The sequence below is a fragment of the Pleurodeles waltl genome, chromosome 4_1 (assembly GCF_031143425.1).
Source record: "Pleurodeles waltl isolate 20211129_DDA chromosome 4_1, aPleWal1.hap1.20221129, whole genome shotgun sequence".
Taxonomy (NCBI): domain Eukaryota; kingdom Metazoa; phylum Chordata; class Amphibia; order Caudata; family Salamandridae; genus Pleurodeles; species Pleurodeles waltl.
The window spans coordinates 372,714,121-372,726,796 of NC_090442.1; the positions used below are offsets into that span (position 1 = coordinate 372,714,121).

The 12,676-nt window shown below is 45.2% G+C and overlaps 1 protein-coding gene across 4 annotated transcripts in view; it reads right to left on the reverse strand.

The window, feature by feature from the left end:
• Positions 1-12,676, reverse strand: part of ABCC9 (ATP binding cassette subfamily C member 9) — an 843,291-nt gene that overhangs the window by 696,247 nt on the left and 134,368 nt on the right. For all 4 annotated transcript variants that reach the window (XM_069228541.1, XM_069228540.1, XM_069228543.1 and 1 more), the window contains exon 7: positions 4,857-5,054. In XM_069228541.1, the coding sequence (XP_069084642.1) occupies positions 4,857-5,054 (198 nt within the window). The remainder of the gene's footprint in view (positions 1-4,856; positions 5,055-12,676) is intronic.

Below are 12,676 nucleotides of genomic sequence, written 5' to 3' on the forward strand. Positions count from 1 at the left end.
AAAATAGATTATATGTCTATCTTTAAAATGACACCAAAACGAATAAAATCAGATAAGGGGAACCGGAGATATGAATTTTTAAAGAATTAATGCTTTCTAGCGCATAGAAACAAAAAGGGTCAATCTGGTCATCTGGTCACACCTCGACCGGGGCAATGTGAAACCTTAAGGCCGACCGCGATGGAGTCCGGCTCGGCTACAGCCCGCGGGAGGCCTCTGTCAAAAGTTTACCTAAGGACTTCGTCGTTTTTCTGGAGATTTTCTTCAGCGGGACCAAGTCCCCAGTCCAATCCAACCTCCTGGAACTCTTCCTCGGATACGCGTCGCGGGAGCCCTCGGTGGAGATTTTTACCTTCGGACTTAGTTGTTTTTTTGAGGTGAAAATCCTTCGACCAAGGGCAAACCTGAATCTTGATCTGATGTCCTTGGAGACCTCTTCGGATATACTGCCTGGGAGGTCCCGGTCAACTTCCTATGTTTGGACTTAGTCACTTTTTCTGAGATTTTCTTCACCGGGACGAACCTGCAAGTCAAGCCGGGTCACGGTTGAGGCAAGACGGCTAGAGTTGCTGCAGCGGGTTGGTCCCTTTATGCAGCTTTTTTTCCAAAAGTTCCCCAGAGTTCTCCAAACTTCTGGATCTTCTTCCAGATGTCCGTTTAGGGGTCTTTTGAGGTCCACAGCTCACCCCAAGGTTCCAGAAGCTCTGAGATGCTCCTTGAGGGTGCGGACTACAACTCCCAGAATGCACCTGGTGCCAACTCCTTTTTGGCCACTGGGCAGTGGTCAGCTGGTTGGTTTCTTCAGGAGTTGGTGCAGGGAACTCTGGTTAGCAAGTTTTCACCTGTAGCAAACAGGGAGCCCCTCCTTGAACCAGTTGAAGCCAGGCAAAGTCCTTCTTGTGTTGAAGCCCAAGTGTGCAGCTGGTGCAATCCTCCAAAGTGCAGTGTCCAGGTGCAGGTCAGGGGTCCAGCAGGGCAGTCCTTCTTCTTCTTCTGTAGTTCTTCCTTGTTGGAATCAGATAGGGATCTGAGGTGCGGGAGCAGGTATGCCAGTTTTATCATTGTTCATGGGTGAAAAACAGGGGGGTCCTGGTTCTCCAATCAGGGACAGTGTCCTTCACACTGTGATGACCATTTCCTGGGAAGTGTGGCAAAAACCAATCCCAGGGGGCAACATTCCTCAAAAATCCATCATGGCTGAAAGTGATTTTTTCAGGTTACATCTGGCTGAGCTCACCCACTGGTGTGGTTAAAAATCCTAAACACATCCCTCTCCTGCCTTCTCCTAGTCTAATCAAGGGGGCACATATTTGTCTGGGTTTGCAGGATGTGAGGGTATTGCTGGGTTGCTCCAAATGTCCTTTCCTGCCATTGAAGACCAGTTTGGCAGTCCTCCCCCCTTCCTGCTTCCCCAAATGCTGAGGGGAGATCTCCTCCCCCAGGCACATCTCTTTGTGTTGAGCCAGGCCATTTCACACCTCATCCAGGCAGCCTGGCCAGGCTGCCAGAGGCTGGCCAATCAGAGCAAAGCAGTAAAAACACTGCAGGGCTGAAGTTGGCAACTTTTCAGGTAAAGTTTAAAACTCTTTACCTGATCAAGTTATATTAAATCCAACAACTGGAAGTTGTGGGATTTATTATAACAATTAATTTGATACCAAACTTGTTGTATCTGTTACTTAAGAGGACTTTTAAAATTGAAATAAAGTCTCCCCATTCTAGCCTATGAACGCCATTCACTACAATGAGTTTGGAAGTTTTACCTCACCAGGGCTTATACAACTATTTTTATAAGGTCCCTGCTTATAGTTACATGGCACTGAGCACTATGGGCGGCATGTAGGGCACACCTTAGGGGTGACATATGTAAAAATAAGGTAGTTTAAGACTTTGGAACTACTTATAATTCCAAAGACGAATTTGCAAGTAACTTTAATTTAAAAGCAGGCAGCAAGGCAGGCCTGCCTTTAAAATGACATTGGGCACCTCAGCAGTGCACCTATAGGGGCACCACCTATGCTGGGGTCCCTAAACCTACATGCCCTACAACATACTAGGGATTTATAGGAAGGTTGACTTAGCCAATTATAATTAGCCTTATTTCCATACTGATTTTACACAGAGCACAGGCCCTGGGACTGGTTAGCAGTACCCAGAGTACCATTAGAGTCAAGAAAACACCAGCAAAAAGTGAAAAATGTGGGCAAAAAGTTGGTGGGCCTCTGCAATCAGCCCTGTTTTCTCACAGAGAAGTACAAAATACTCTTTTACTCAGCTCAGGGTACCAATACCTCAGGAACAGCAATTAGGTGTCAATACTCACTCCAGCAGAAGTCACCAGCAGGATCCTTGGAAGGTTCAGTAGGAAATGGTCAGATGGGCTCTTCATGAAAAAGGCTCTTAGCAGCTAGTTGTGTTATGTAGCCCAGGTGTTAGATACAACGGCCTGTGACAGGGTATGCATCTTTGAATTTAGTTTCCTGGGTACTGCTGAGATGGTCACCCTGTCAGAGAAACCAAACACTCCCTCACACCCTAGGCTCTGGAAGCGAGTGCACACCTTAGCAAAAGGGCTAGCCAGATCTTGAGTGACAGTTGGAAGCTCAAACAAATGGGCTTCTAGAGGCTTTTGCCAGTTAAAAGGTGACTTTTTAAAAGTATATTTTGCAAAATATCTTTTACAAGTCACCCTCTGCCAATGAAGTGGGCTTGTGTTTTTAATATTACAAAGAATCCTATGAGGTTGGTAAAAAAAATCCCTCTATTCACTGTAAATGCTTGGCCAGTTCCTAATCTGGAGCATATCTATTCGACACACTAGATCAAGTATGGTGTGCTATATCCTTGGATTTCAGTTCACAGAGCTGTGCTTTGCAACATGTGAAATGTATGGATACCATGAGAAATTACCATTTCTAAAATATTTTGTAGAAATCAGACATTACCAATGAATTGGGCCTGTAATAAATATTTTAAAACGTTGAAGACCTTATTTTGTTGCTGATTCTTAGGTGGGGACAATATTATTTAAATTTAATATTATATCCCAATGCTTTTCAATGAGACAGCTAACGCTGCTATGTGAAAATAGCCTTTGGGGCCTTGTGGCTATAAAGACATGTTTTACCTTGACATTTTACATGCCCTGCATTTGAATATCACACACTGTGCCTCACAGGCATAAAGGCCTACTTAGGGGCAACTAATTAATATTTTCAGGAGGGTTTAGGTCTGTCAAAAGGAATTATTTTGACAGGTCATATTTGCAGTTTGAAAACTGCAGAGAAAGCTACAGTGGTGGGGCCACAGTGAGGTTTGCACTGTCACTGCAGTGGGTAGCGTAATGTGTGCTGCCACCCACCAGTGACATTAACTTATAGGCCCTGGGTATACTTTATACTATATGCTAGGGACTTTTAGGCAAGTGAAATATGCCAATTAGGAGAAAAAACAATCTCTATAACTTTTAGGGGTCACAGCACCTTCACTTCGGCCTAGTTAGCACAGCCCCAGTGCACAAAGTCATAAAACAGCAGCATCAGTCCAAACAAATTGGAGTGAGCATGTACAAAGAGGCCTTTTTCTAGACAGACAATAAGTAACTCTTGGTAAATCAAATCTCCTCCCTAGCTGAGATGATAAGTGATGATCGTTTTTTAAACGAGGATCCTGCTGCTGGCAGGTCTAGACACAGGGGATGCCGACTCTCAAAACTGACTCATCTTGATTCAACCTCATGCCTGTTTCTTCCACTGCCTTATTATTCCTTTCGCTGTCTATCACTGTGAGCGATCCTTTTTTTATCTCTACCATGCTTTCCTCTATGTTGTTCGGGGTAAAGGGCTGATGATAAAAAAATAAGTTCTGGTCTGTAAAAATGAGTGCTGCTTCCCAATACCTAGAACCACCTGTGCATATTAATCCGTGTGCGTCTCACTCCCCCTTTTACTGAGTCAGATATACGTTAATTGTATTTTGGGTTGGCTGTTAGTGTATGTGAATTATGTATTGTGTAGTTTTCATTGATGTATTATTTTGTTAGTAGGTTGTTATATCGTGCTTGTGACCCTTTGCTAGTTTACGGGATTTGAACCTTCCTTTCGCTCCAGGTGATATCTGGAATGCAGTACGGCTATTGCGTTCCGGGCAGCTCTGGTGGAAAGTCGTTCATGTTCTGCCTTTTGGGCTTTTGTTCCATGGTACATTTGTACAGTAAATACTTTTGACGCTTCTAGTTTCTCCTATTTTCGTCTTGTGTCCTTCTATTGTGTCACACCGCACATAATAGGGGCCATGAAATTTCGGTACCGACATTTGCAGAGCTTTTCTGGGTTTTGCTTTCTGCAGGATAATGGATCAGCGTTTGTTTAGGATGCTTGAACTGCATTCTTAACTATCAAGGCCACCTTTGTAAGAACACATGAAAACATTTGGAAACATTAGGCTCAATGATCCGCTTTGAGTCTCCACTATAGTCATAGAGAATGTACATTTTTTCTGTAAGAAGCATTTGTATTCTACATAAATTGTAGTTTACTCATTCATACTGTTACATTAGTTTGAAAGCATTACAGTGTGAACCTCTTCGTTTGTTTCTGTGTTACCACCGTTGATGCAATGGTGACATCTATTTTTTTCCATTTCAACACGTGTTCAGTGCATTATGAACATGCTCGATGAAAGGGGGCACGCCTCCATGCTCCCCGCATTGTCAATGACACTGTCCAATTGGATAATTCAAACATACCACAGAAGGAGGCATGTTCCTGCGACTGGTAGTGCAGTTAAACCACAGGAGCACGTTTTATATCCTACTTCATCGTTTTTATTCAGAGCACGAGCATTATCATACTCACATTAACTCCTGCTATGCCTGTGTTGGTGTCGTTGTTACCAAGTTGCTGAACTATCCCAGAAATGCAGAGTGGACCAGCAAAGCCTAACAGGTCAGCCAAGTACCGGAAGGTGCTGCTCAGCAGGATGGGTCTACCAAAGGCCCTGTACATCGCCCGCCATATGGATGGGTTCACATTCGGCTGGTCTGCCACTTTTTTCTACAAACGTTAAGGAAAAGTTACACTCGAACCCCCAAAACAAAGCGTTTTCACAAAAATATGGTCATAAAATGAGTAATAATTATCCATAAAGAAATCTATGCAACATGCAATATCATAAATAACAAAAATACCACTGTTTGCTGTTCCGTACCAGTAGACAGCTTACAAAAACACATAGGGCCAGATGTAGCAAAGGGTTTTTCCCATTCTGTGTCAATGGAAAAATGTGTTCGTACATATGGCCCATAGTCACAAGTATTCATGCTGTGAGTAAATAACAGAGAGAATCAGACCTCATCAGAAAGACTTTATGCCCTATGCAGATTCCCACCGAATATCATATTATCTTCAATGCTGCCGGTCACCTTGCACTTGTTGACAAAAAATAAGGCTTCTGACAGCGTCTTTGTGTATATGTAACAAGGGGTCTTCATGAAAGTATCACATCGAGCTGTAGTAGGAGGGCAGAGGGAGTTCATTCATCAAAGGAAGATTCCCTCCCATACAGCATCTCCATTGCCTCCCCTCAACAGCTCTAATTGCCACCCTCAGTCTTCTAGATTCTATCCTGATCTCACTGCATTCTATTCCCTTCTTAAGGAACATGTTACAGGTCGCATAACACAAATCTTCCTCTTTACAACAAACTAAGGCCCATATTTATACTTTTTTTTTACACCTAATATGCATCATGTTTTGACATAAAAGCGGCGCAAATGTACAAAATATAATTGTATTTTGTAAGTTTGCACTGCTTTTGCGTAAAAAAATTACGCAAATACAGCACAAAAAAAGTATAAATATGGGTTATATTTCTCATTTCACAATGGAAAGTGAAACAAACAAAAATTATTAAACAAAAAATAAATAATACCACCCCAGAGTGGATAAAAATACATCAAGCCTACATTATTAAAATGATTACGTTCCCAAAAGGAAACTATGATATGAAGGGAAGAATATAAGCAAACAAGTGGTGCAATGATTAATGCATTATGCAAACCAATGTAACGCATTCCGTATAATCTTTCAAATAAGCAGGATATTTAATTTCTCTATGGGATCTTTTACTCAAAGCTCCATCACTCTCCCTTGTGATTTAAACTTGGACATCAGATTTTCTTGTTGGAATTATCTTTCTTTTATTGGGAACAACTCTGTTAAGATTCGAAATGCGGGAATCCTCAGTTTTCACAGCATTGGTTAATAGTTTTGTGTCTCTTGAAGGCTTAGAGAGACACTCTCCTTTCCTTGCCAAATGTTTTCTGATCATGACCCAATCACCAACCCTCACTATCATTCTCTTGATAGATTTTCTCCAGTCAATGTTTTCTTGTGATCTTTCAATTTTCCCTCCTTTCTCAGTCTCAAATTGTTACTTTCAGTCGTCCCATCTGATTTCCCTACTAAATAATTTACTCAATTAGAAACCATAAGGTTACTTGGTTGCCTTCCACGAAATAACTTGAAAGCAGTTTTCCCTGTGCTAGAGTGCAGAGTAAATCTGTATGCTTCGATCCCTCTTGAAGACCTTATACGTCCCCAGCAACCCATTATCCTTAGCCATATGTATTGTCTCTTTCAGAACTATGTTGAAACTCTCCACTATTTTATTGGTTTAGGGATGATAGAGCGCTCATTTTTTATGGTTTATGCCACACTCTTGCGAAAAATTCTCCAACTCACCGGGCACAGGTTTTACACCATTATCAGTTAATAACACTCATGGGCAAACATTCTCTCTCAGACACATCTCTCAGAAATTGTATTGCATGTTTGGCCTCAATACCTCTTGTGAAACATATCCTAGGCTACCTGGAGTACATGTCCCTCAACCCATCACATAACTTTCAAACCCATCCCCATGTATTGGACCCAGTAGGTCCAATGCATGTGCCTGCCAAGGACAAACAGGACACTCTCTAATAGCCATGTGTTGCTCTCTGTGCTTCATAGTTTTCTCACTGAGAGCACATTGTAAGCATACCTTCATCATTGTGTCAACCTGCAACTCCATACCAGGCCACCATCATGCAGTCCTAAGATCCTCTCTTTGGTTTTAGACATACCCTGATGGCCACAATGAGCCAGGGAGATCAATTTTTCTCTAATGGGGCAGAGAGGGACTAATCTGGTGCCACGTAATAACAACCCTTGCCAATCAGACAATTAATCTTAGACACATCAGAATCTCTTAGTTTCTTCACTTCCTTTGTTCTTGGCACCCCACCCTACCCTCAACAAGAGAACCTCCTGCTTGGTAATATCGGACTGCAACTCTTTGTGTCACTTTTCCACCAATATCACTAGAGTATCAATACCACAAACCACCTCATCAACAAATTCATCATCATGAATCAATCAATCAATCAATTAAAATGCTTTATAGAGCGCGCTACTCACCTGTGAGGGTCTCAAGGTGCTTGGAGGTGCTGGGGGGGGTGGGAGGGTTAGGGGGTTCATTGTTCGAACAACCATGTCTTGAGGTTTTTTCTGAAAAGCAGGAGGTCTTTGGTTTTGTGGAGGTTGGTGGGGAGGGAGTTCCAGGTTTTGGGGGCGAGGTATGAGATCATCCTCAAATCTCTCATATTCCTGATTAAAGCTTGTGAAACTGAGCTAGATAAAGAACCTGCTACCATGCTTTCCACACCTGGAATATACATTATCACAAAGTCATGCTCTTGAAGGGCAAATACCCACTTCATAATTCTACCAGAGACATCATCAATGCCCTTTTTCATGAATACCTCACACAGAGGTTTGTGGTCTATCTTGATTTCAAATTTTCCTTACCACAAGAATTATTTAAGCCTCCTCTAATGCCCAGTACACTGCTGATGCCTCTCTTTCTATGACTGAATACCTAGCCTCTGGTTTCTTTAAACTCCACGATAAGAACAAAACAGTACTCTGTGAATCACCTTCATCTTGTTGCAAAACAGCTCCCAGACTCTTCAGACTAGCATTCGTGGTAAGGATCGATTTCCCTTTTGGATCAAAGTTTCTAAATTTGGGTGTACAACTAAACTTTTCTGTCACCTCCTTGAATCCAGCCTCACACTCACCATCCCACGCAGAGTTTACACTTCTCCAGAGCAGTTTTCTCATGTTGAGACAAGTCTCCACAAAGACTGTAACAAATTTATTATAGTTTTCAGCCGTACCCAAGAACCTTTGCAGTTCTTCTTTGTTGCTGGGTGACTTCAAACTGCATATGGAATCTAACAAACTTTTCTTTGGGAGTAATGCCTTCCCCAGTATGTCCCAGATAATCAATAGAATTCCTTCTAAACTTGCACTTCTCAACCTTCACCGGAGGAATATGTTCTTCAAATATAGTGAACACTTGTTTCACCCTGAAGTAATGTTCATAGAAATGTCTTCTGAACACTAAAACATCATCCAGATAGACCTTGATACCTTCCAAACCTGTCAACACTCTTTCTAAAGCTCTCCAAAAGATAGAGGCTACAAAAACTGAACCGAACGGCAATTTAGCATACCTGAAGGTTCCAAAAGGAGCGATAAAGGCTGTGAGATCTCAAATTGGCTTCTCCTAGTCAGTCTGGTGGAAAGCTGACATCAAGTCAATGCTTGCAAAATCCATGGCTCCATCAAGTAACAGGAGCATGTCAGCAATGTTCGCTAGAGGATACAGGACAATCACTACATTTTCATTGAGTTCTCTGAGGTCAACACACAAGCCCAAACTTCCATTGGCCTCCTTAGCTACCACGATTGGTGCTCACAATTCTGTGGCTTCAACCTCTTCAATAATTTAATCAGACTTAAGTCTCTTCAATTCCAAATGTACATCCTTTGTCACAGCAGTCGGTACATTACAAAGTTTGTCACTGACAGGTTTAGCAGGGGCTAGCATAGATCTTATAAACCTAGCCTGTCATGCATCCCAACCTGCCTTGAAATACCTTAGGAAACTCCAACTTCACCTCCTGAACAAACGCATCACCAAGGGTTTCACATTCATCAATTTTTCATACCATGTAATTTTCTCTTAGCAGAATAGGAGGAACATTGTTTGGATCAAGCATAACCCGTAAAGCCAACTGGTGAAAGCAACTTAATATGCTATCTCCATCTGGTGAAACATACATTTTGCATGAATATACCTCTGTTTGTATTCAATCATGCCCTCAAAGTAGCCATGAAGTTCAATTGGTTTGCCAACATAGACATATGGTCTTATGTCAGGACTGTGTCCGGACTGTGCGAATCAAACTTTCCTTAAGTATAACATCATGAAGAGTCCATGAAATTATGGCAATTTTTTCTCCAGAATTGTACAACATCCTGGATTTCTTCCTGTTTACTCTTACTTCATCTCCAGGATTAATGTGATTTATCTCTCCAACTTGAGGCATATTCTGCCCACACTCACAATCTGTTTCTTTTTCATTCTCACTGATATTGCCATATATTTCAAACATCTTTACTGCTGACCAATTTTTCTATTTACATACATTTGAAAAATGACCTTGTTTTCTTCAAAAATTGCAAGAAGCTTTGATGGTAGGACAATTCTTGCCATTGACCATGTGTCATATTTTCCCACATCTATACCAGTTCCCTGAAAACTCATTATTTTTCTCAGTTGTAACATATTTATTCTTTTCAATCAATCAATCAATCAATCAATAATTTATAAAGCGCGCTATATACCCGTTAGGGTTTCGAGGTGCTGGGGGGGAGGCATTGGGGGGGGTGTGCTGCTATCGTTCGAAGAGCCATGTCTTGAGGAGTCTCCTGAAGGTGAGGAGGTCCTGGGTCTGGCGCAGTGAGGTCGGGAGTGAGTTCCAGGTTTTGGTGGCGAGGTAGGAGAAGGATCTGCCGCCAGATGTCTTGCCCTGGATTCGGGGGACGATGGCGAGGGCAAGGTTGGCAGAGCGTAGTTGTCGTGAGGGAATGTAGAAGTTGAGTTTGGTGTTCAGGTAGGCGGGTCCGGTGTCATGTAGAGCCTTGTGTGCGTGGGTGAGGAGATTAAAGGTGATCCTCTTGTCCACGGGGAGCCAGTGGAGGTCCTTCAGGTGAGGGGAGATGTGACATCGGCGGGGTATGTCGAGGATCAGGCGGGCGGATGCGTTCTGGAGTCGTTTGATGTCTTTTGTTGGGATGCCTGTGTAGAGTGCGTTGCCGTAGTCGAGTCTGCTACCGACGAGGGCTTGGGTTACCGTCTTTCTGGTTCCTGTTGGAATCCACTTGAAGATTCTGCGGAGTAATCGGAGGGTGTTGAAACAGGAGGATGAGACTGCGTTGACCTGTTTGGACATGGTGAGGGTGGAGTCGAGGATGAAGCCGAGATTTCGTGCGTGGCTGGCTGGGGTGGGTGGGGGTCCCAGGGCGGTCGGCCACCACGAGTCGTTCCAGGCCGAGGGGGTGCGCCCGAGGATGAGGACTTCCGTCTTGTCGGAGTTGAGTTTCAGGCGGCTGTTGTTCATCCACTCGGCGATGGATTTCAGTCCCTCGTGGAGGTTGGCTTTGGCGGTGAGAGGATCTTTGGTCAGGGAGAGGACGAGTTGTGTGTCGTCGGCGTAGGTGAGGATGCTGAGGTTGTGCTGGTGGGCCAGTTGTGCGAGGGGGGCCATGTAGACGTTGAACAGCGTTGGGCTAAGTGATGAGCCTTGGGGTACGCCGCAGATGAGGTTGGTGGCATTGGAGCGGAAAGGTGAGAGACGGACTCTCTGGGTTCTGCCGGAGAGAAAGGAGGAGATCCATTTGAGGGCCTTTTCTTGGACGCCGGCTTCGTGTAGGCGGGTTAGTAGGGTGCGGTGGCAGACTGTATCGAAGGCGGCTGATAGGTCTAGGAGGATCAGGGCTGAGGTTTCGCCGTTGTCCATTTGTAGTCTGATGTCATCAGTGGCAGCGAGGAGTGCAGTCTCTGTGCTGTGGTTTCGTCTGAAGCCAGATTGGGAGGGGTCAAGGATGGAGTTGTCTTCTAGGTAGTTGGTGAGCTGTGCGTTGACGATCTTCTCGATGACTTTCGCTGGGAAAGGGAGGAGGGAGGTCAGTCGGAGGTTTTTGAGATCATTGAGGTCAGCCTTAGGTTTCTTGAGGAGGGGTTGGATTTCTGCGTGCTTCTAGCTGTCCGGGAAGGTAGCGGTGTTGAAGGAAAGGTTGATGATCTTTCGGAGTGCGGGGGCGATGGTGGCGTCGGCTTTGTTGAACACGTGGTGTGGGCAGGGGTCAGAGGGAGATCCTGAGTGGATGGAGTTCATGGTCTTTAGGGTTTCGGCGTCGTCTACTTGGGTCCAGGTGGTGATGTGGTCGGCGTGGGAGGAGTTGTTGGGGGTGGGGTCTGGCGGAGGTGGATTGTTGAAGCTGTCGTGGATGGCTGCAATTTTCTGGTAGAAGAAGGTGGAGAGATCGTTGCAGAGTTTCTGGGATGGAGGGATGTCGTTGATAATGGCGTTGGGGTTGGCAAGTTCCTTCACGATGCCGAAGAGTTCCTTGCAGTCGTGAGCGTTGTTGTTGAGGCGTTCTGTGAAGTGGGAGCGCTTTGCGAGTCGGATCCGTCGGTGGTGTTCACGGTTGGCTTCCTTGAGGGTAGCGAGGTTCTCGGGTGTGCGCTCGAGGATCCATTTTTTCTTGAGTTTCTAGCAGGTGCGTTTGGAGGTGGTCAGTTCATCTGTGAACCAGGCTGTTTTTTTCTTTTCTTAATTGGCGGTGGGTCTCTTTAGTGGGGCTAGGATGTTGGCGCAGTCGAGGATCCATTGTTGGAGGTTGATGGCGGCGGAGTCCGGGTCGGTGGGGTCCGGTGGTGGGTTTTTGGCGAGGGTGTTGGTAAGTTGATCTTCGGTGACTTTTCCCCAGCGGCGGTGAGGCGGTAGGGGGGTGCGGTGGTGTTCGGTGTTTTTCTGGAAGGAGAAATGGACACAGTGATGGTCGGTCCAGTGGAGTTCGGAGGTGTGGCTGAAGGAGATGTGGTTGCTTGAAGTGAAGAGTGGGTCAAGGTTGTGGCCGGAGATGTGGGTGGAAGTGTTGACCAGCTGGCGCAGTCCGAGGTTGGAGAGGTTGGTGGTCAGGGATGCGGTATTAACGTCATTCTTGTTTTCCAGGTGGAAGTTTAGGTCTCCCAGGAGGATGTAGTCTGAAGAGGCGAGGGCGTGGGTGCTTGCGAGGTCGGAGACGGCGTCGCTGAAGAGGGCTCTGGGTCCTGGAGGGCAGTAAATGAGGGTTCCTCTGAGGGTAGTGTTGGGGTCTGTGTGAATCTGGAAGTGGAGGTGTTCGGCTGTCTTGAGGGTGTCGTCCGTGTGGGTGCGGATCTTAAGGGTAGATTTGTGGGCGATGGCTATTCCTCCGCCGATTCCATTGGTGCGATCTCTTCTGGTGATCTTGTAGCCGTCAGGGATGGCGATGGCGATGTCAGGGGCCGAGGAGTCGTTCCACCAGGTTTCGGTCAGGAAGGCTATGTCTGGGGCGGTGGTGTCGAGCAGGTCCCAGAGTTCGATGGCGTGCTTTCGTGCGGAGCGTGTGTTGAGGAGGATGCAGTGCAGGTGGTTGGTGTTGGTTGTTGCTGGTTTCGTTGTTTTGTTGCAGGTGAAGTTGCAGGTGCGGCAGGAAAAAGGTCCTTTGGTGTGCTTCGGGGTGGCCAGGAAGCACTC